Below are 23,051 nucleotides of genomic sequence, written 5' to 3'. Positions count from 1 at the left end.
CAATTCTCCTGCCTCAGCTTCCCAAGTAGCTGGGACTACAGGTGCACGCCACCATGCCCAGCTAATTTTTGTATTTTTAGTAGAGTCAGAGTTTCACCATGTTGGCCAGGATGGTTTTGATCCCTTGACCTCATGATCTGCCCTACTCAGCCTCCCAAAGTTCTGGGATTACAGGCATGAGCCACCGCGCCTGGCCTTTTTTTTTTTTTTGAGACAGGATCTTGCTCTGGTGCCTAGGCTGGAGTGCAGTGGCAGGATCAGAGCTCACTGCAGCCTTGACCTCCTAGGTTCAAGCAATCCTCCCACCTCAGCCTCCCAAGTAGCTGGGACTAGAGGCGTGTTCCACTACATCTGGCTAATTTGTATATGATATGTATTTTTGTAGAGATAGGGTTTTGCCATGTTGCCCAGGTTGATCTTGAACTCCTGAGCTCAAGCAATTCACCTGCCTTGGCCTCCCAAAGTGCTGTGATTACAGGTGTGGGTTACCACACCCAGCCAATGTACATTTAATCATCAAAGTACTATCTATACTATTTTATGGAAGTACTAATTATCAAAGTGCAATAGAGGTTTTGTTGTTGTTGTTGTTTTTCTTTTGAGACAGGGTTTCACTCTTATTGCCCAGGCTGGAGTGCAGTGGTGCGATCTCGGCTCACTGCAACCTCCACCTCCCAGGTTCAAGCGATTCTCCTGCCTCAGCCTCCCAAGTAGCTGGGATTACAGACACGTGCCACCACACCCAGCTAATTTTATATTTTTAGTAGAGACTAAAATGGTCTCTCCATGTTGGTCAGGCTGGTCTCGAACTCCTGATCTCAGGTGATCCATCCGCCTTGGCCTCCCAAGTGCTGGGTTTACAAGTGTGAGCCACTGTGCCCGGCCAATAGAGGTTTTTCAACTTTTTGTACATATTTTTGAAAGATCCTGTCTTCCTTTAAAAAAAGAGACAAGGCTGGATGTGGTGGCTCATGCCGTAATCCCAGCACTTTGGGAGGTCAAAGCAGGTGGATTGCTTGAGCTCAGGAGTTTGAGATTAGCCTGGCCAAAAGGCAAAATCTCGTTTCTACTAAAAATACACACACACAAAAAATTAGCTGGGCATGGTGGCGCATGCCTATAGTCAAAGCTAATACAGAGGCTGAGGTGGGAGGATCACCTGAGCCTGGGAGGTTGAGGCTACAGTGAGCTGTGATTGTGCCACTGCACTCCAGCCTGGGTAACAGAACGACACCCTGTTTCAAAGTGAAAACAAAAACAAAAAAATGAAACAAGAGAAAAAAAACAAGAAAGAAAGTGGTGAGGGGGAAGTGCCTATTTATTAAGCTTTTGTTGTAAATAGTAACTTGCATATCAGATGTTTACTGTAATATTCTTGAAGCTTTGCCAGGCCTGCAGCTTGCTGTGTGCTTTTCAACTCTATTTCATTTATTTGGGAAATAATATATCAATGTACTTTATTCATTCCCAGCTCTAACCATGGAACACTGGGAATGTCCCATTCTATGAAGGAGGTTTGCCGGCCACAACAGGAATATTCATGAACATGGAGGTCCTTTGTTGAAGTTACACTAATTTTTTTACTCTTCCCCATTCTGAGCCTAGCCGGTCTGCTCACTATATTTGCTCCATCCTTCAGCACCCTTCCATCTCTTGCTTCATCTTAAAAACCTTTCCTTTAATTTCAACAGCGCTGCATGGGTTTGTCATTTCAGGGGTTGGGCATGTTCCAGGATCTGTCTATAGACTTCTCTCAGGAGGAATGGGAGTGCCTGGACGCTGCTCAGAAGGACTTATACAGAGATGTAATGATGGAGAACTACAGCAGCCTGGCCTCACTAGGTAAGGATGTCTATCCCCAAATAACTCATGAATTTTGGGTGTAGCTTTCACTTGTCTGGGTGACTTTTCACCTGCTGCTTAGGGAATTGTTTTGTGTTTTGTAGATTAATATATGGGCAGCTCTTTGGGTTCCCTTCATCTTCTCCATGCTTCAGACCTTTACACCTTCCTCTAGTCCTTCGTGAGTACTAAGGGACTAACTTTGAATTCAGGAACAGCACAAGTATGTCTTACTTCTTTTCTTTCTTTCTTTTTTTTTTTTTTTTTGAGATGAAGTCTCACTCTATCGCCCAGGCTGGAGTGCAATGGCATGATCTCGGTTCACTCCAACTTTCATCTCGGGTTCAAGCGATTCTCATGTCTCAGCCTCCTGAGTAGCTGGGATTATAGGCACCTGCCACCATGCCTGACCAATTTTTGTGTTTTTAATAGAGACGGGGTTTCACCATGTTGGTCAGGCTGGTCTTGAACTCCTGACCTCAAGTAATCCACCTGTTTTGGCCTCCCAACGTGCTGGGATTACAGGAGTGAGCCACCATGCCTGGCCATCTTACTTCTTTTCTTATAGACAGGTCTCTCTATCCCAAAGCCTGATGTGATTTCCTTACTGGAGCAACGGAAAGAGCTCTGGATGGTTTCAAGGGACGTACCAGGAGGATGGTGCCCAGGTGAGTAACGACTGAGCAGATGAGGAAGGCACTGCTGTTTAGAACCCAGCCCATCAGGGAGGCAGCACTGTAAAGGTATTGGTTGAGGAATCTCTTCTGCAAGGTCCCATGTAAGAGTTGTGGCCTAAGACACATGGAGAAAAGTCAAGATACCGCCCGCCACACACACACTTTTTTAAAATTTTTTTTAATTTGAGAGAGAGTCTTGCTCAGTCACCCAGGCTGGAGAACAGTGATGCGATCTCGGCTCACTGCAACCTCCGCCCCCGGGTTGAAGCGATTCTCCTGCCTCAGCCTCTAAAGGAACTGGCATTATAGGCGCCTGCCACCATGCCCAGCTAATTTATGTATTTTTAGTAGAGACAGCATTTCACCATGTTGGCTAGGCTGGCCTCGAACTCCTGACGTCAGGTGATCCACCTGCCTTGGCCTCCAAAAGTGCTGGTATTACAGGTGTGAGCCACTGTGTCTGGCCAAGAACCCCCTTTTACCTCCACCTCTTCAGTCTGTGCTACCCTCTTGTCATCATTTCTTTCCATTTCAAAGAATAACATTCCCTTCTTCAGAAGCCAACCTGTTTCCTCTATCTTGGAGCTACTTCTTTCACTTTAAAATTTAAACCTGTGTTGTTGCCTTAAAAACAAATATTTTAAAATATATTTATTTTTCATACTGATCATTGACTTTTTTTGCCTTGTCTTTTCTTGGCTAGTTTTCCTTTAATGCAGCCATTTCATGCATGAATGGATATTCATTCACTATTTTTTTTTTTTTTTTGATACAGAGTCTCACTCTGTAGCCCGGGCTGGAGTGCAGTGGCGCGATCTCGTCTCACTGCAAGCCAATAAGAAGCGCTTGGGGATGACCTCCCTACAAGCACAGCAAAACCTTTCTTGCGCATTTCTGCGCTGGAACGCCTACCCGCTCCGCCAAACCAAAACTTTACTATCACCCTTAGTGCCGTGTCCTGCACTTTCTTGGAGATTTGTACTAGGCGCTGGAGACCCTCCCACCTGGTCCATGCCCGCCGCCCGGTGAGCACTGAGACCCAACCTTGTGCACCGCCAGTCTTGTTATCAACAAACAGGCTAGTAAATTATAAAAAATAAAATAAAGGAAATGTAGCTGGCCGTGGTGGCATGCGCCTGTAATACCAGCTACTCCGGAGGCTGATGCAGGAGAATCGCTTGAACCCAGGAGGTGAAGGTTGCAGTCAGCCGAGATCGCCCCACTGCACTCCAGCCTGGATGGCAAGAGCGAAACTCCTTCTTGAAATAATAAATAAAATAAAGGAATTGGGGCCGGGCGTGGTGGCTCACGCCTGTAATTCCAGCACTTTTGGTAGCCGAGGCGGGCGGATCACTTGAGGTCAGAAGCTCGAGACCAGTCTGGCCAACATGGTGAAACCCCGTCTCTACTAAAAATAAACAATTAGTCAGGCATGGTGGCGGGCGCCTGTAATCCCAGCTATTTGTGAGGCGGAGGCACAAGAATCGCTTGAATCCCGGAGGCAGAGGTTGCAGTGAGCCGAGCTCGTGCCACTGCGCTCCAGCCTCGGCGACACAGCGAGACTCCATCTTAAAATAAAATAGGCCGGCTGAGGGTGCTCATGCCTGTAATCACAGCACTTTGGACACCGAGGCGGGTGGATTGCCTGAGCTCAGGAATTCAAGACCATCCTGGCCTACATGGTGAAACCCCATCTCTACTAAAAATGCAAAAATTAGCCGGGCATGGTGGCGCATGCCTGTAATCCTAGCTACTTGGGAGGCTGAGGCAGGAGAACCGTTTCAACCCAGGAGGCAGAAGTTGTAGTGAACCAAGACCGCCACATTGCACTCCAGCTTGGGCAAGAGGATTGAAACTCCATCTAAAAAAAAAAAAAAAACAAATAAATAAATATAAAAGAAATAGACAAAGCAAACCTTAATGCATGAACTCAAACAAATGCTTTCACTGCCAGGCTCCATCTTTGCAAATCTGAACCTAGAACAATGTGCACGTTTCTAACTAGCAATTCTGGAGGACAGATCAGGGAGGCAGCGTGAGCTTGCTTTTCTGCAATTTAATTGACTGGTCAGTAAAGTCAGTGTTTGCAGGCATTTTCAATGTTCTGTAGTGGGCTTCAGTTCCTATGGCAGTGTGGCAGGCCAGGTTTCCAATAGCAACCAGAACAGTTTCTACTAACCATTTTCTATAATTTTGATGAATGCATAAGTTAACGTTAAAGAAATGGAGAAACTGGTGCCTGAGTATCAGGGATGGAATGTGAAAACAAACCTATTGAAACCCCGCCTGGGTTTTCTCAGACCCTAAAGTCTGATCGAATAATGATAGCATTGGTACACATTCACTTCGGCCTGTCTTAAGATTCAGAAACTTTCCAAGATGCTAGAGAAATCTTTCCAGACTCTAGACCCAAGTTAAAGATTAGATGTTGATTGAATGAAACACTCCTGCTTGTAGGTGCAATCCCACATGGAGCTTAAGATGTATATAAGCACTAGAAAAAAAAAAACTTGTAACTTTGAGTTGATCTGGTGAGTTACCTGGCGCTTCTCCCTGTAAATGGCTGCAGAAATAAACTTCCTTCTTTCCCAGTCTGTCTGTGTCTTGTTACTGAACAATTGCGGTGGACCTGCCCAGCAAAGTCCTCTTTTGTGTGGTTATCTGGGACTCCTTTTGGAGGGAACATTTTAAACTTTCCATTCCAGAGCATTCCATTGGCACTCTTACACTGTTTTTCTCTGCCTACCCTGGGACCTGAGTTCTCCTGGATGTGAATCTCCAGCCACAGAGCCCAGAAGCTCATTCCTCCACATTCTGTGACTGTTCCCCAAACACAGGGAGAATTTGCAGAAAATAAGCCCAAAAATCTTGCCATTCTTTGCAATAAAACCCCACATTACAAACTGCTGAAAACAGGATTTTAGCCTGAATAGGTTTTTCCTCTATTTGAAACCCTTTACAATTTTGGAGGGAAGTTTCCAAATCAATCAGTAAGTACCCCCCACCCCAGGTTTATCCTTATGTAAAGTGAACCCTTTGCACATGCAAGATTGAATAAACCTTGAAAATATTATGCTAAGTGAAAGAAGCCAGTCACAAAGGACCACATGTTATGTAATTCCATTTAAATAAAATGTCCAAAATAGACCAATACATAGAAACAGAAAGTAGATTTGTGGTGGCCCAGGGTTAGGGGAGTTGTGGGGAAATGGAAGGATATGGGGTTTACTTCAGGGTAATGAAAATGATCTAAAATTTATTGTGGTGATGTTTGCATAACAGTGCAAATATACTGAAAACCATTGAATTTTACACTTTAAATCAGTGGTTTCTGTGGTATGTTATCAATATTTCTCAATAAAACTTCAAAAAAAATAGTGCCTATGTGTCTTTTTATGTATTATTCCTCCAGAGTCCAGTCCATAGTTTTTACATTTGATGAAGGAATTAAGATTTTGTTTCTTCTTCTTCTTTTTTTTTTGTTTTTGAGACAGAATCTCCCTCTGTTGCCCAGACTGGAGTGCATTGGCACAATCTTGGCTCAGTGCAACCTCCAGGCTAATTTTTGTATTTTTAGTAGAGACAGCGTTTCACCTTGGTGGCTAGACTGGTCTCAAACTTCTGACCTCAAGTGAGTCCCCCACCTTGGTTTCCAAAATTGCTGAGATTACAGGCGTGAGCCACCATGCCCAGCCCAAGATTTAGTTTCCGTTGTTTTGATGCCCTAGGGCCATCTTATTCTACCTTAATTTCTGACGCATCATCTCAGTGGAAATTTTACATTAGGTCCCAAAGTATTTTCCTCTTTTGAAGATTTTATCAGTTGAGTACAGTGGCTCACACCTGTAATCTCAACACTTTGGGAGGCCAAGGTGGGAGGATCAGTTGAGCGCAGGAATTCAAGACCAGTCTCTGCAACATAGTGAGACACACATATCTACAAAAAAAATTTTAATTGGGTGGGCATATTTGTGCATTCCTGTGGTCTCAGATTACTACGTAGGCTGAGGAGGGAGGATCACTTGAGCCCAGGAGGTTGAGGCTACAGTGGCCATGATTATACCACTGCACTCCAGCCTGGGTGACAGAGTGATACCCTGTCTTAAAAAAAAATTAATTGGGATTTTTTTTAGAAAACAAAGTATACACTTAATGACTTGATACAAATGAATGAATTTGATAATCTACAGAAAACAAAACAAATAAATAAATAAAAACCCAAAGCCATTCTTCTTATGTGAATCTCTGGTGTCTCTGAATTATAAGAATTGTGAATTATGATTAATAACAAATATGCATGACAAGGACTCAGTAAGGGATAGGTGTTGATAAACTGCAATGCACACTTACTGGAGTGAGGCCTTTAAAGATGTACAAGAAAAAGAAAGAAAAGGCATTGAAAAATTGCATTGCCTACCAAAACGCTAAAGTTTACCTAAGTCCATTAATCAGCACACACACACACACATGCACACACACACACGCAATAGGTGTGTAAAATGGTCAACACAGTCTCCTATGAATGTATCCTTTTATTAATAGGTCTGTGGGGGTAAGAGATGAGGTTCTATAGATCCTGGAATCAGGGATGGGGAATCTGTGGGGTCCCTGGGTTGAGAGATGAGGGTCTGTAGATTACTGATGGGTGGTCTTTGGGATAGTGATGAGGTCCATGGAATCAATTCTTGTGAGTATGTAGGGTCAGTGATGAGGGAATCTGGTGTCAGTGATGGGATGTGTGTGGAATCAATCTTTGAAAGCCAGATTTGTGGTGTCATCTCTCAGGCTGACACATCCTGATCTGTGTGTCAGTGGTGGAAATTCTATGGGGTCAGAGTGTGACTGTCAGGTCCCTGACACTGTGTGTTCTGGGTCTGGCCAAGTGCAGGGATTCCCTTGCCTAGTCCTGGCTGGAGAGGCCCTTCTCAAGGACTCCTCACATGAAAGGTGGGTTGGTGGTGGGTTTTGTTTTTGTTTTTGTTTTGTGGTGGAGGTGAGGGTGGGTTGGCTTTTTCTTTAGGGTTTAGTTTTGTCTCTTAGAGACCACAGACACATGCAACTTTTAGGACGAAATTTTTGTCTGGGTGGTCGCTAGGTCCTTTGGGCCAAGCCATCTAATGGGAGTAAAGCTGACCATTCCCTCAGCGCGGTTCAGATCTAGACTGTCATTTTGAGGTGTCCTCAAGGTGGTGTGCAAGTGGGTTGTGGCTTTGAGTGGCAGGTGTGTGGGAAGAAACAACTAAGAAGACCCAGGATCGCTCCTAGCCTGGATCTGTCACAGCTGGAAGAACAGCCTCCCTGACCCATCAGGCGCCAATGGGAGGTACCTCTGGGCTTTGAGAGGCTGGTGGAGGTGGGACCTCCAGACCTAGAGATTCTGGGCACAGAAGCCTGTTACTGCCAGACCCTGAGGCGTTGCCATGGGATCCAAGGGTGTTTCGGGTCAGATCAGAGCCTTTCTCAGATAATTATTTCGGTAACTGGGGAGCTCTTGTCCAGCGCACGCTCCTATGAAGGCTTAATGTGCCGTCTCCCGCAGAGTCTTCTTTGGTCTGAGAGCCACTTGTTTCTTACATCCCTGTGCTAATCTCACCATCTGCTCCTACATACCCCAGGCATTTGCCACATGCTGGTCCTCTCTTTCCTGACAGGCGGGCCATCTCTCCAGCTTCTGTGAGGACAGTTCAAATTATGGAGGAGGGGGCTGATGCAGGGCAGCATGCTGAGGGGAGTACCGGGCATTTGGAGGAGCAGGGGCTCATTTTTCTTTGTAGCTCAGATTCCTAAGCCTGTGACTTTGAGTATCAGTGTCTTCCTTGCAATGTTTCAATCTGAGGTTCTTGGGGAGAGTGCAGAATTGGAACCCGATGGGAGCCTGGTGGGGAGAGGGGTGGATGGCGGGAACATGGAGAATGTGTCAGGTTGTGTCTATTCCTGACACCTTACTTTGTCTGTTGGAGTTTCCCAGTCTGTTCCAGATGCACTGTCTCGACCCTGAAGGGACCTGAGGGGGGATGTTGGTCACCAGTGTGTGCTCCCCTGGACTCGATTGGAATTGGTCCCACAGTTTTATTTATTTATTTATTTATTTATTTATTTATTTATTTGGAGGGAGTCTTGCTCTGTCACCCAGGCTGCAGTGCAGTGGGGCAATCTCAGCTCACTGCAACCTCTGATTCCCAGGTTCAAGTGATTCTCCTGCTTCAGCCTCCCTAGTAGCTGGGACTACAGGTGTCCGCCACCACACCTTGCTAATTTTTTTATTTTTAGTAGAGACAGGGTTTCACAATGTTGGTCAGGCTGGTCTCGAACTCCTGACCAGGTGATCGACCCACCTTGGCCTCTCAAAGTGCTGGGATTACAGGCGGGAGCCATCACACTCCACCAATCCCACAAAGTTAGGCATTATGGTACATTGCTACTTTTGAATCACTTATTTTTTACTTGTGTTTTTCCCCCTCCTTTTATTGATTGATTGACACAGAGTCTCACTGTGTCACCCAGGCTGAACTGCAGTGGCACAATCTTGGTTCATTGCAACCTCTGCCTCCCGGGTTCAAGCGATTCTCCCACTTCAACCTTCCAAGTAGCTGGGATTACAGGTGCATGCCATCACTCCTGGCTAATTTTTGTATTTTCAGTAGAGACAGGGTTTCACCATGTTGGCTAAGCTGGCCTCAAACTTCTGACCCCAAGTGATCCACCTGCCTTGGCCTCCCAAAGTGCTGACATAGGCATGAGCCTCCTTGCCCAGACTTCCCTCCTTTTCCTTCAGGGATTTTAAATGTTTTCTTTCCTCCATCTATTTAATTATATGTGATTGCCTTGAGGATTTCAACTTGAATTAAAATTACATATATTTACCTGTCTTTATTAATATTGAAACATATTAAAATAATACATGTTCATAATGAAAATGAAACATTACAAATTAATACACAGGAAAGGCAGTATTCCCCTTCCAGTTCCACCCTTGAAATAACCAGTTAACAAGATGATGAGCATCTTTCCATGATGTTCTCCAAGATTCATATAAGTATTGGCCAGCAAACAACAGAATATATAGGCCAGGCCTGGTGGCTCATGCCTGTAATCCCAGCACTTTGGGAGACTGAAGCAGGTGGATCTTTTGAGGTTAGGAGTTCAAGACTAACCTGGACAACATGGTGAAACCCCATTGCTACAAAAAATACAAAAATTATTTGGGCGTGGTGGTGAGCGCCTTAATCCCAGCTACTTGGGAGGTGGAGGTATGAGAATCTCTTGAACCTGGGAGGAGAAGGTTGCAGTGAGCCAATATCGCATTACTGCACTCCAACCTGGGTGACAGACTGAGATTCCATCTCAATAAATAAGTAAATACATAAAATAAAGAGAAAAAAGAAAGAAAAAAGAAAAAGAAGAAAGAAAGAAAGAAGAAAGAAAGAAAGAAAGAGAAAGAAAGGAAGAAAGAAAGAAAAAGAGAGAAGTCTTGTGCTCAGGTTGCTAAGATCAATGGTAAGAACAAATCCTCTAGCGGTGAAAATGTAAGAAGGAAAAAGAAATTTCTGTTAGTGTTGTTTGTTGCACCCCAAGCTCTAAAAGGTACAGCCACGTGTGTGATAAGTGCTTAGTCAAGATGAAAAAGGCATTAAATTTGTGCGTGGAAATCATAAACAGAAATGTGTTCTGATTGACAGCAATTGGGTCAATGCTACCCAAGTTTCAGACATCCACTGCGGGTCTTAGAGCACGTCTCCTGCAGATAAGGGAGGGCTACTATATAACGTTTCTTTCTTTTTTCTTTAATTGTAAAGCATTCTCCTTTTTTAATATAACAATTGGCCACATATATCACTTTAGATATAAAGATATTAGGATACCATTATAATAGATAAAAAGCTAACTCATTCTTTGTAAGAGTTAAAGTATCTTTCATTATATGAGCATTTAAGATATTAAAGTACTTTTGCCACCAAAAATAGTGCTTCTGTAAATATTCTTTTACTTATATCTTTATTAATTTTTACTTCTGCTGAAACGAATTGTATGAGCAATCAAGTGTATGCGTATAAAGTGTGATATATGTATATATATTTAATATGTGTATATACAACTTAATATATACACATACATACAAAAACATATACAATTTTTTTGTTTTGTTTTTTGAGATGGAGTTTTGCTCTCTCATCCAGGCTGGAGTGCGGTGGCGTGATCTCGGCTCACTGCAACTTCCACTGCTTGTTCAAGTGATTCTCCTGCCTCAGCCTCCTGAGTAGCTGGGAATACAGGCATCTGCCACCATGTCCAGCTAACTTTGTTTTTTTAGTGGAGATGGGTTTTCACCATGTTGGCCAGGCTGCTCTCAAACTCCTGACGTCAACTGATCCGCCCACCTTGGCCTCCCAAAATGCTGGAATTACAGGCATGAGCCACCGTGTCTGACCTCAAGTGATCCGCCCACCTTGGCCTCCCAAAATGCTGGAATTACAGGCGTCAGCCACCGTGCCCAGCCTAACATATACAATTTAATGTATATACAAATATAGGTTGGGTGCGGTGGCTCACTCCTGTAATCCTAGCACTTTGGGAAGCTGAGGTAGGGGATTGTTTGAACGCAGGAGTTTGAAATCAGTCTGGGCAACATGGTGAAACCCCTATCTGTACAAAAAACACAAAAAATAGCTGGATGTACTTGCAGGTGCCTGTGGTCCTAGCTACTCAGGAGACTGAAGTGGGAGGATAGCTGGAGCCTGAGAGGTTGAGGCTGCAGTGAGTTGTGATCATGCCACTGCACCCCAGTGTGGGTGACAGAGTGAGACCCTGTCTCAGACAAAAACAAAAACAAACCATATATAATGTTTATGTGCTACACACTCGATTTCTTTCCAAAGGTTTATATAACACTGTACTTTCACCAGCAATATGTGTGACTACTCATTTCCTACGTACTTGTGTGCAGTCAATGAAACTTAGTAGGCCTGAATTGTCCAAACCTCGCAAACTCCAAAGAAAGGTTTGATTCTATCCTAGCTCCCGGGAAATAACTTCTAAGTCTTTGGAATCTCCTGCCTATCTGGGAGTTAACAACGTGATTTATTGTGGGGACTTTGGACCATGCAGTGTCAGCTTGACCTTGGGAAGGGTGGAGACAGAGAAACTAAGGTCATCCAAATGGCTGCTCTTGTCCATGTGACCAACTTCCAGTAAAATGCTCAACACCAAGGCTCAGGTAAGCTTTTTGTTGGGGAGTATATTCTGTACTTTCTGCCATGTATCACTGGGTGAATTAAGCACTGTCCACATGATGCCACTGGGAGAGGACAACTGGAAGCTTGTGCTTTGTCTCTCCTGGACTTTGCCCTATGCACCTTTTTCTGCTGCTGATTTTAATCTGTATTTTTTTGTTGTAATAAACTGTGAGTATAACAGCTTCACTCGGTTTTGTGAGTCTTTCTAATTAATCACTAAACCTTTGGGACCTCAGAACACAACATTGTTTCTTTTCTTTTCTTTTTTTTTTGAGACAGAGTCTCGCTCTTTCGCCCAGGCTGGAGTGCAGTGGAACACAACCTTGTTTCTTCTTTAATTGAATTTTACATGTTATGTAAGAAACCTATGGGAATAACTGAAAAATCACAAACTAAGAAAGAGCTTTCCATGCAGTCTACCCCCCCCACCCTGTTTCTTCAGTGCTCCCAGGTCTACTTCCTGAATAACCAAATGTTTAAATTTTCTAAACTATTTCTAATCTATATATCTGAGTAATTATCTCTGTGTTATATAATAGGTAGATCCTGCTCCTTATCAATATATCAACTTGATATATTACCTGATGGCTTCCTCTTCTGATAGCTGATGACTTGGCTGACACTCACCCCTTACCCCAGTGCCTGGATCACTTTTCAAACATGGTGCTCTCACCATTTTCTTTTTCTTCTCTTTTCTTTTCTTTTTCTTTTTCTTTTTGAGACAGAGTATTGCTCTGTCACCCAGGCTAGAGGGCAGTGGCATGATCTCGGCTCACTGCAACATCCACCTCCCAGATTCAAGTGATTCTCCTGCCTCAGCCTCCAGAGTAGCTGGGATTACAGGGGCGCACCACCACGCCTGGCTAATTTTTGTATTTTTATTAGAGATGGGGTTTCATCCTCTCAGCCAGGCTGGTCTCGAATGCCTGACCTCATGATCCACACATCTCGGCCTCCCAAATTCCTGGGATTACAGGCGTGAGCCACCGCACCTGGCCACTCTCACTATTTTCAATGGCTCTGTTGGTCACCTTTCACTCAGGAGAGTATCTGAGGCAGGAGAATCGCTTGAACCCAGGAGGTGGAGGTTGCAATGAGCTGAGATGGTGCCATTGCACTGCAGCCTGGGCAACAAAAGTGAAACTCTGTCAAAAAAAAAAAAAAAAGCAGAAAAGAAAAGAAAGCAAGCTCTTCCTCCACATACCTGTAAGGATCATTGTCTTAATTTTCTTCATGTCTTAACATGATTCTTGCCTTGTCAGAGATCATCCTATCTGAAATTGAAACTATTTACCTCTTGCCTTTTTTTCCATAGCACTTAAAACTTTTTTTTTTTTTTGAGATGGAGTCTCACTCTGTCACCCAGGCTGAAGTGCATTGGTGTGATCTCAGCTCACTGCAACCTCCGCCTCCCGGGTTCAAGTGATTCTCCTGCCTCAGCCTCCCAAGTAGCTGGGATTACAGGCATCTGCCATCACGCCTAGCTAACTTTTTTTTTGTTGTTGTATTTTAGTAGAGACAGGGTTTCACCATGTTGGCCAGGCTGGTCTTGAACTCATTTCCTCAGGTGATCAGAACCACTTCGGCCTCCCAAAGTGTTGGGATTACAGGTGTGAGCCACCACACTCAGCCCTGGCTAATTTTTATATTTTTAGTGGAGACAGGGTTTCACCATGTTGGCCAGGCTGATCTCGAACTCCTGACCTCAAGTGATCTCCCTGCCTCGGCCTCCCAAATTGTTGGGATTACAGGCATGAGCCACTATGCTCGGACTTCTTTTTAACAAACCATCTCTGTTCTTATATTATGTCCACTGGAATGTAAACTTGATGAGAGCAGGAGATATTGTCAATTTTGTTCAATGCTATTTATCCCTAGAGCCTAGAACTGTACCATGCACATGGTAAGGAGACAAATATTTGTTGAATGAATATATTGAGCATCTGTTCTCAGATTTTTGGTCTCAGAAATTCTTTACTCTCTGTTTCTTTACTCCTGACCTGAGGTGATCTGCCCACCTCAGCCTCCCAAAGTGCTAGGATTATAGGAGTGAGCCACCACACCCAGCCGCCCAACTCATTTTTGTATGTTTAGTAGGCACATGGGGTTTTGCAATGTTGGCCAGGCTGGTCTCGAACTCCTGACCTCAAGTGATCCCCCACCTCAGCCTCCAAAAGTGCTAAGATTACAGGCGTGAGCCACCCCGCCCGACTAAATAAACCAAAAACTTTAGATAAGTGAATTTGTAGGAAATATTTATAACAGATAAAATAGACAAACAGATAATTCTAATTTATTGTCTCTCTGGCTTAATAAAATATTAGTCAATACCCTAAGAAGAAAGAAACAAAATCTAAAAATTCACCATTCACAAACACAAATAGTTAGAAAACAAAGTCAAAACCTAAGAACATGTTGACCACTTATCTCTCCTCTGAAATCGGCTCTTAAATGTGTTGAACATAGATTGACTTGGGATTAGGAAATTTTTAAAATATTTTTTAAAGTTTCACTTTTTGGAATTGAAAATTAATCCAAATTATGTAATATACAACATTTGGAATTTACCAATCAATACTCTATCATTTTATTTTTCACTCTTCAAATAATTTCTTGTTCAAGAGTTTAAAATGCTTTTAAAATTAATAGATTCTGCAGGCTATAGTCTGCAGAGACTGTCTCCACAAAAAATAAAAATATATATACTTTAAATATATATATAAAATATATATTTATTTAAATGTATATATTTTAAGTATATAAAATATATTTTTAAAATTTCATTTTTTCGCCGGATTGTATGGTAAGCATATGTTTAGTCTGGCAGGAACTTGCAAAACTGCCTTCTACAGCAGCTGTCCCACTTTGCATTCTCAGCAGAAATAGAGATGAGTTCCTGTCGCTCCGTATCTTCACCAGCATTTGGTGTTGGTGTTTGCATTCAAGCCAGTCTAATAGATGTGTAATGATATCATTGTTTTAATTTGAATCCCCTAGTGACATATGGTGTTGAGCATCTTTTCAGAGGTCTAAGAAATGTGCTGGGCATGGTGGCACACACCTGTGGTCCCAGCTACTCAGGAAGCTGAGGTGGGAGCGTTACTTGAGCCCTGGAAGTTGGGGCTGCATTGAGCCATGATTGCACCACTGCACTCCAGCCTGAGTGACAGAGCTAAACCCTGTCTCAAAAAGATAAATAAGGCCAGGTGCGGTGGCTCATGCCTGTAATCCAAGCACTTTGGAAGGCCAAGGCGGGTGGATCATGAGGTCAGCAGATCAAGACCATCCTGGCTAACACAGTGAAACCCTGTCTGAACTAAAAATACAAAAAAATAGCCAGGCATGGTGGTGGGTGCATGTAATCCCAACTTCTTGGGAGGCTGAGGCAGGAGAATCGCTTGAACCCGGGAGGCAGAGGTTGCCATGAGCCGAGATCGCGCAATTGCACTCCAGTCTGGGTGACAGAGTGAGACTCCATATCAAAAAATAAATAAATAATAAATAAATAATTGACTTAATTTTTAGAACAGTTGTAGGTGTACAGAAAAATAGAGCAGAAGGCATATTGAGCTCTAATATCCGCCTCATACTATAGTACACACACTTTCTCTATTATCATCTTGTTAATGTGGTGCATTTGTTATGCCTGATGAGCCAATATTGATATTATTAAGTTCATGGCTTATATTAAGATTCACTCTTTGCGTTCTACCATTTATGGGCTTTGACAAATGCTTAAGGACATATATTCACCATTATAGGGTCACACAGAAAAGTTTCACTGCCCTAAAAATCTTCTGTGTTCCACCTATTCATCCTTCCCTCCACTCAAGCCCCTGGCCACCACTGAACTTTTTATAATAGCATCTGCCTAGTTTTGCCTTTTCTAGTATTCCATATAATTGGAACTCTACACTATGTGGCCTTTTTGTATTGGCTTCTTTCACTTAGAAATACATGTTTAAGATTCCTCCATGTCTTTTCATGCCTTGGTAGTTCATTTCTTTTCATTCCTGAAGAATATTCCATTGTATGAATGTTTCAGAGTTAGTTTATCCATTTCTCTATTGTAGGATATCTTGGTTACTTCCAATCTTTGTCGGTTATGTATAAGCTGTTGTAAACATTAATGTGCAGGATTTGAGTGGATATAAGTTTTCAAGTCATTTGGGTATATACCAAAGAATGCAATTGCCAGATCGTATGATAAGCCTATGTTTAGTTTTGCAGGAATTTGCAAAACTGCCTTCCACAGTGGCTGTACCATTTTGCATTCCTGGCAACAATCAATGAGAGTTCCTGTAGCTCCACATCCTCACCAGCATTTGGTGGTGTCAGCATTTGGATTTGAGCCAGTCTAATAGATGTGTAGTGGTATCTCATCATTGTTTTAATTTGAATTCTCTAGTGACATATGGTGTTGAGCATCTTTTCAGATGCTTATTTTTGCTGCCTATATAGCAAAGGGTAGATACAGATGATGGACTTCAGGGAAAGAGCTTGCTATGACGATAGGAAGCTGCAGGCAGAGATGATCTCAGGGTTAACTGGACATCAACTGTGCCTTCTCCTGTCACATAAAATGTGGTCTACCTAAGTTTTGACTGGAAACACAGACTATCTGGTTGTCCATAAATATTTCTAACTGAGGCTTAAGGTTTATGCATGTTTTGACCAAAAGGTGATACCACCCCAATATATAAGCAGGTCGGGGTACAACAGGTAATGACTGTCAGAGATGTTGAGAGTCTACATTGAATGGTGTCACTGGCTGCCCATGCCTTTCTCATTAAGGACTTTCACTTTTCATTTGCCACATGAAAGGCCACTGAGTTAGGCTACATCTTATTTTTTCTCTTGAGAATCTCTAGTACTGAGAAATTTTTGCATTCTGGGCTACACTGGGTTCATAATCTGATTATATATATTGTGTGTGTGTTTGTTCCTTCCCTAAAATGCTCAGTTCAGCTGCAGTTCTAGAGGTAAATACTACTAGGTTTCCATTTTAGAGAGTTGAAGATCTGAGGTCTGGAGAGGTTAGTGTGTAGAAAGTTATGTTTAATAAGTGGCAAGACCATGTGGCCAGGTCAGATAAGCTGCCTTCAGATTTTACTCTCGAACTTCTACTGGATAATGTCTTTTCATTATAGAAAAGAAAAGAGGGAACTTACATGTTTTTTTCAAAATCATTGACTATAGAATTTCTTTCAAGATATGATGAAAAGCAATAATTGTCTCATTTTATATTACCTATAATTATTGCTCACCAGAAATTGATTATCGATGCAGCAATCTTTTACGTTCCTGTCTGCTTTATTATGCATGGCTGGGCTTCATTGTAAATAAGAGGTCCAAGATTCAGAAATATCTTTAACTTGCAATGCTTGGTCACAGGTATCCAACTGAAAAATATTTTGTTCGTTAGCCATATGGACTCATATGGTAAACTACAGCCAGAGACTCAAAATGTGGAAAGGAGAAAGGGCTATCAGAAGTCCTGTGTCTCCTTACATTTTGTGTTTCTATTCATATGCATCTAGAATCATGAGAAATTTGAGCAAATGGGAAATGCAAAGTCCTAGTCCATGCATACCCACATTTCAGTTATCTGCATTATTGCACATTTAAATTTATAATGCATACATAGGATACAATTCAATAGGTATAAAAATGTTAAGTAATCTTTTCTCTCATACACCCCAGTCATTCAGTGCTCACTTTTGAGTCAGCATTTTAATTCTGTTGTGCATACTTTCATAATTTTTTTCTTTATCTTTTTTTTTTTTTTTTGAGGCAGAGTCTTGCTCTGTTGCCCAGGCTGGAGTGCAGTGGCATGATCTCGGCTCACTGCAACCTCTGCCTTATTGGTTCAAGAGATTCTCCTGCCTCAGCCTCCTGAGTAGCTGAGATTACAGGCATGTGCCACCACGCCTGGCTAATTTTTTGTATTTTTAGTAGAGTCGGAGTTTCACTGTGTTAGCCAGGCTGAACTTGAACAACTGACCTCATAATCTTCCCGCCTCAGCCTCCCAAAGTGCTGAAATTACAGGTGTGAGCCACCACTTCCAGCCTTCTATTCCTTTATATGTGAAAATCATTTTAACATTCCACATATAAGTAAGGTCATGCGATATTTTTCTTTCTGTGTTTGGCCAACTTCACTTGGTATAATGCCCTCCAGTTTCATCCATGTTGTGGCAAATGGAAAGATCTTGTACTTTTTTAGGGCTGAACACAGAAGTTATTTTCATGTACAAGGTTGCAGTTGCCATACACACAAATATGTATGTATGTGTCATACTCATATACAATTTTAAATACATATATGTGTTCTATGCATATATAAGTATTTCTCTATTTTCACAGAAATGTCAGTCTAAATCAGTACCTGGGGAGGGTCATTGTTTTCTTAATCTACAAATCAAGACAAAGTATGAGTGGCTGCACCCTAGTTTAATAAGTCCTCTATTATTGAGGATGTTTTCCTGTTTCCTTTTGTCATTGTTGTTGTTGTTTTGTTTTGAAACAGAGTTCCACTCTTTTGTATGAAGTGGTGTGATCTCAGCTCGCTGTAGCCTCCCGAGTAGCTGGGATTATAGGGGCCTGCCACCACACCCAGCTAATTTTTGTATTTTTAGTAGAGACAGGGTTTTACCATGTTGGCCAGGCTGGTCTGAACTCCTGACCTCAGGTGATTCATCCACCTTGGCCTCTCAAAATGCTGAGATTGCAGGCATGAGCCACCGCACTTGGCTGCTTTCACCATTTCAGACTGAGCTTGGAGAAGAACCTGAAGAAAAACATGACTTTAAAATTTTGATGAATGGAGAAATATCTTTCCATTCACCTTCCTTTCCTCTATTTCATTCTTATTTTAAAATATACAAACAAGGATATGGATACATCAGTTATTAAAGAAACATCTATGTGATACCTATCCAGGTGAAGAAATAGAGCACTATCACCACTGAGAAGTCCTCTGTATGCCCCTAACTGACCCTAAAGTCTTCCTTCCCCTTATTAGTAACAGATACAACAGATATCCACATTACCTGTGGGTATCTGCCATCCTCTCCTTGGTTCTCTTTATAATTTTATTATGTATTTTCTTTCTTTTTTTTTTTTGGAGATGGAGCCTCACTCTGTCTCCCAGGCTGGAGAGTAGTGGCATGATCTTGACTCACTGCAATCTCTGCCTCCTGGATTCAAGTGATTCTCATGCCTCAACCTCCCAAGTAGCTGGGATTACAGGCATGGGCCATGTGCCACCATGCCTGGCTAATTTTTGTATTTGTAGTAGAGATGGAGTTTTGCATGTTGGTCAGGCTGGTTTCAAACTCCTGACCTCAGTGCCTGGCCTTATTATGCATTTTTATATGCCTAAAGTAAAGTCTGATTTTGCCTGGTTTTTCTCTTACATAATTGGAGTAAAAGTCTGTATCCTCGTGCATCTGGCCCCTTTTACTCAATATTAAGTATTTAAGATTCACAGTGAGCATTGTTTCTGCATTCTATTAAAACAGTACACCAGCCAGGCATGATGGCTCATGCCTATAATCCCAGCACTTTGGGAGGCCAAGGCAGGCAGATCACTTGAGGTAAGGAGTTCCAGACCACCCTAGCCAACATGGTGAAACTCCGTCTCTAATAAAACTACAAAAATTAGGCCACATTGTGGCTAATGACTGTAATCTCAGCACTTTGGGAGGCCAAGGCAGGTAGATCACACGGTCAGGAGATGGAGACAATCCTGGCGAACATGGTGAAACCACATCTCTACTAAAAATACAAAAAATTAGCTGGGTGTGGTGGCACATGCCTATAGTCTCAGCTACTTGGGAGGCTGAGGCTGAAGAATCACTTGAATCTGGGAGGCAGAGGTTGCAGTGAGCCGAGTTTGAGCCACTGCACTCCAGCCTCGGTGACAGAATGAGATTCTGTTAAAAAAAAATTAGCCAGGCGTGGTGGTGTGCACCTGTAATCCCAATTATTCGAGAGGCTGAGGCAGGAGAATCAGTTGAACCTGGGAGGTGGTGGAGGTTGCAGTGAGCTAAGATTGTGCCCTGTACTCCAACCTGGGCAATAGAGTGACAGTCTCAAAAAAAAAAAAAAAAGCCCAGGCCCAGTGGCTCCCACCTGTAATCCCAGCACTTTGGGAGTCCGAGTCAGGACAGGAGTTTGAGACCACCCTTACCAACAAGGGTAAACCCCCTCTCTACTAGAAATACAAAAATTTGCTGGGAGTGGCGGCGTATGCCTGTAATCCCAGCTACTCAGGAGGCTGAGACAGGAGAATTGCTTGAACCCGGGAAGCAGAGGTTACAGTGAGCCGAGATCGCACCACTGCACTCCAACCTGGGTGACTAAGCAAGATGCTGTCTCAAAAATATATATATAAATTTATATTTATATACATAAAATAAATATAAAAAATAATAAGTAAAAATACAGTACACCAGTGTGTATCCCTTCATTGTTGGTGGACATGTGGGTTGTGTTCATTTTTGTCAGTTACAAATGATGCTGTTGTGAACATGTTTGTATTTCTATTTGGTTACCATTAGTGTGCATTTATGTACAGTATAAAGCAAGAGGTGAAACCATAGGTTACAGGGTAAACATATCGTCAGTTTTACCAGGTATTATTGGTTTCATCCCAATGTTAACACACCAACGGTCAGTCTTACAATGCCTGATAATTCCCAAATCTTCGCATTCTTCTTGACATTTAATTTTGTCAAAATTTTAATTTGAGTCTTTTGGTGGGTATGTGGCGATGACTGTGATATGAATTTACTGGGCCTTTTCTTCTCTGTAACAGGCCCTGTCAAGATATATGTGTGGTGTGGCAGGGGTAGGAGCCCCTAGAGGTAGCATGGGCTCTGGAATCCTTAATCATCCTATGTGAAAAAGTTGGTGGGGCAGTGATTTTTCTTTCTTTCTTTCTTTTTTGGGGGGGGGACAGAGTTTCGCTCTTGTTGCCCAGGCTGGTGTGCAATGGCGTGATCTCAGCTCACTGCAACCTCTGCCTCCCAAGTTCAAGTGATTCTCCTGCCTCAGCCTCCCAAGTAGCTGGGATTAGAGGCCTGTGCCACCACACCCAGCTAATTTTTTGTATTTAGTAGAGATGGGGTTTCACCATGTTTGTCAGGCTGGTCTTGAACTCCTGACCTCAGGTGATCCACCCACCTCAGCCTCCTAAAGTGCTGGGATTACAGGCATGCACCACTGCACCCTAATATTTCCTGGGTGCAGTGTTGTAGCCAGGGTGCAAAGCCACTTAATGATTCTGTCATCCAAATATTATATCTTCTCCCTTCCCCTTGAGATATGCTCTTTCCCCCATACAATTAAAGAATCTCAATTACTCTTGAAGGAGCATAAAATCCTCTCTGTCTAATCATGGGTCCTTCCAAATTATTTGTTGGCTGTGTTTAAAATATGAAAAAGAGAATGTAGATTTTGTTTCCTTCTTTCTGCTTAACCTGAACAAAATGTCATAGATACCTCTTAACCTGTTGCTAAACCAAGGAGAGTCACTTGAATAATGAACAGGACTGGAGGGACACCACATGGATAATTTATCATTACACTATCATCACATACATGGAACTCATCAATGAAGCTTATGAAAAAAATTGAGTCATTTGTGGAAAAGTGTAAAGAGAATATAGGAGATGTCTCAAGTGAAGAGAAAAAAGTTGCAGAAAATAATTACAAAAAAAGAGTGTTAAGATGCAAACACAAATTCAGAGATTCAGGAGCACAAAGGGCTAAGTTAAGGGAAAAAAGAGTTACCAATATTTTCTTATTCATTATGGAGAGCAGGATGAATTCTTTAAAGGTCAAATAATTGTGAGTCTGATATATCTGATGATAATTTGTATTTCTAATGTTGTAAATGGTTGTGAATTTATGGTCATTATTCCTGTTTCCTTTAGACTAGTGACCATGAGTTTGATTGACAAAAACCCATTGGGTTAGTATTGTTATCTATGTGTGTTCATCATGCTATGTGTTAAAATAAGTCCATCAATTTTTATCTTGTGTTTGTTTTCATTTCATTTTAGTTTAGGTTCTTTGGGACAGGGTCTCACTCTGTCACCCAAGCTGGATGTGCAGTAGCAAGATCACAGCTCACTGCAGCCTCTACATCTCCAGGCTCAGGTGATCCTCCTACTTCAGCCTCCCAAGTAGCAGGGACTACAAGCATGAGCCACCGCACCTGGCTAATTTTTGTATTTTTTGTAGAGATGGGGTTTTGATATGTTGCTCAGGCTGGTCTCAAACTCTTGGACTCAAGTGATCTGCCCACCTTGGCCTCCCAAAGTGCTGGGATGACTGGCATGTACCACTGTCCCCGGCCTGTTTTCATTTTATTAATTGGCTGATTCATTCAGACACATAATCATCAAGTCAAATCTCACTCTTTCCTTAGCATTTCCCTTCAGTTTAGCTTAGAATATCTATTCCTATTTTAAAACACATATGATTATTCAAGTGTGGTGGCACATGCCTGTAATCTTAGCTACTCAGGAGACTGAGGCAGGAGTATCACTTGAACCTGGGAGAGTGAGGTTGCAGTCAGTCGAGCTCGCCCCACTACACTCCAGCCTGGATGACAGAGTGAGACTCCATCTCAAAAAAACAAAACAAAACAAAACAAAATGTTTTCTCCAGATCATTTTTACATTTAATTATTCAGTCTGCTTTAACTATACCTTAATGTAAAGAATTCAGTAAATATAACTTAACTCCTACACACTATTAGTTAATGTACCTAACATGGTTTATTGAATAAGCCAGTCCATTCCCAACAGCATCAAAAGTAATTACATTTCCCAATGTAAATTAATACAGCCATTATGGAAAATAATATGGAGATTCATCAGAAACTAAAAATAGAATTACTGTATGTTCCAGCAATCCCTCCTGTGGGTGTATAGCTAAAGGAATTGAAATCAGCAAACTGAAAAGATAACTGCACTACCATATTCACTGCAGCATTATTCATAATAGCTAAGATATGGAAGCAACGTAGGAGGCCAGCATTGGATGAATGGATAAAGAAAATGTGATACATGTACACACACACACACACACACACATAAAGGAATACTATTCACTCTTTATTTTATTTATTTATTTTTTATTTATTTTATTTCATTTTATTTTGGACACAGTTTCACTCTTGTTGCCCAGGCTGGAGTGCAATGGCATGATCTTGGCTCACCGAAACCTCCACCTCCTGGGTTCAAGCGATTCTCCTACCTCATCCTCTCAGGTAGTTGGGATTACA

The 23,051-nt window shown here is 42.3% G+C and overlaps 1 protein-coding gene across 2 annotated transcripts in view; it reads left to right on the top strand.

Annotated features, from left to right (window-relative positions):
- Positions 1–23,051, top strand: part of LOC104004529 (uncharacterized) — a 53,638-nt gene that overhangs the window by 28,995 nt on the left and 1,592 nt on the right. Inside the window, exons 2-3 of one of the 2 annotated variants that reach the window (XR_010153242.1) lie at positions 1,716–1,842; positions 2,411–2,510. Coding sequence is in view for 1 of the 2 variants with exons in the window: in XM_054670973.2 (XP_054526948.1) it covers positions 1,716–1,842; positions 1,947–2,034 (215 nt within the window). In the remaining variant the exon portion in view is untranslated. Of the gene's footprint in view, positions 1–1,715; positions 1,843–1,946; positions 2,088–2,410; positions 2,511–23,051 lie in introns of those variants that run through there. The other variant, XM_054670973.2, reaches the window with a different exon arrangement.

Source organism: Pan troglodytes, chromosome 19 (genome assembly GCF_028858775.2).
Source record: "Pan troglodytes isolate AG18354 chromosome 19, NHGRI_mPanTro3-v2.0_pri, whole genome shotgun sequence".
Taxonomy (NCBI): Eukaryota; Metazoa; Chordata; class Mammalia; order Primates; family Hominidae; genus Pan; species Pan troglodytes.
The sequence above is the reverse complement of the archived record's forward strand: the minus strand, read 5'-3'. Positions and strand labels throughout refer to the sequence as shown.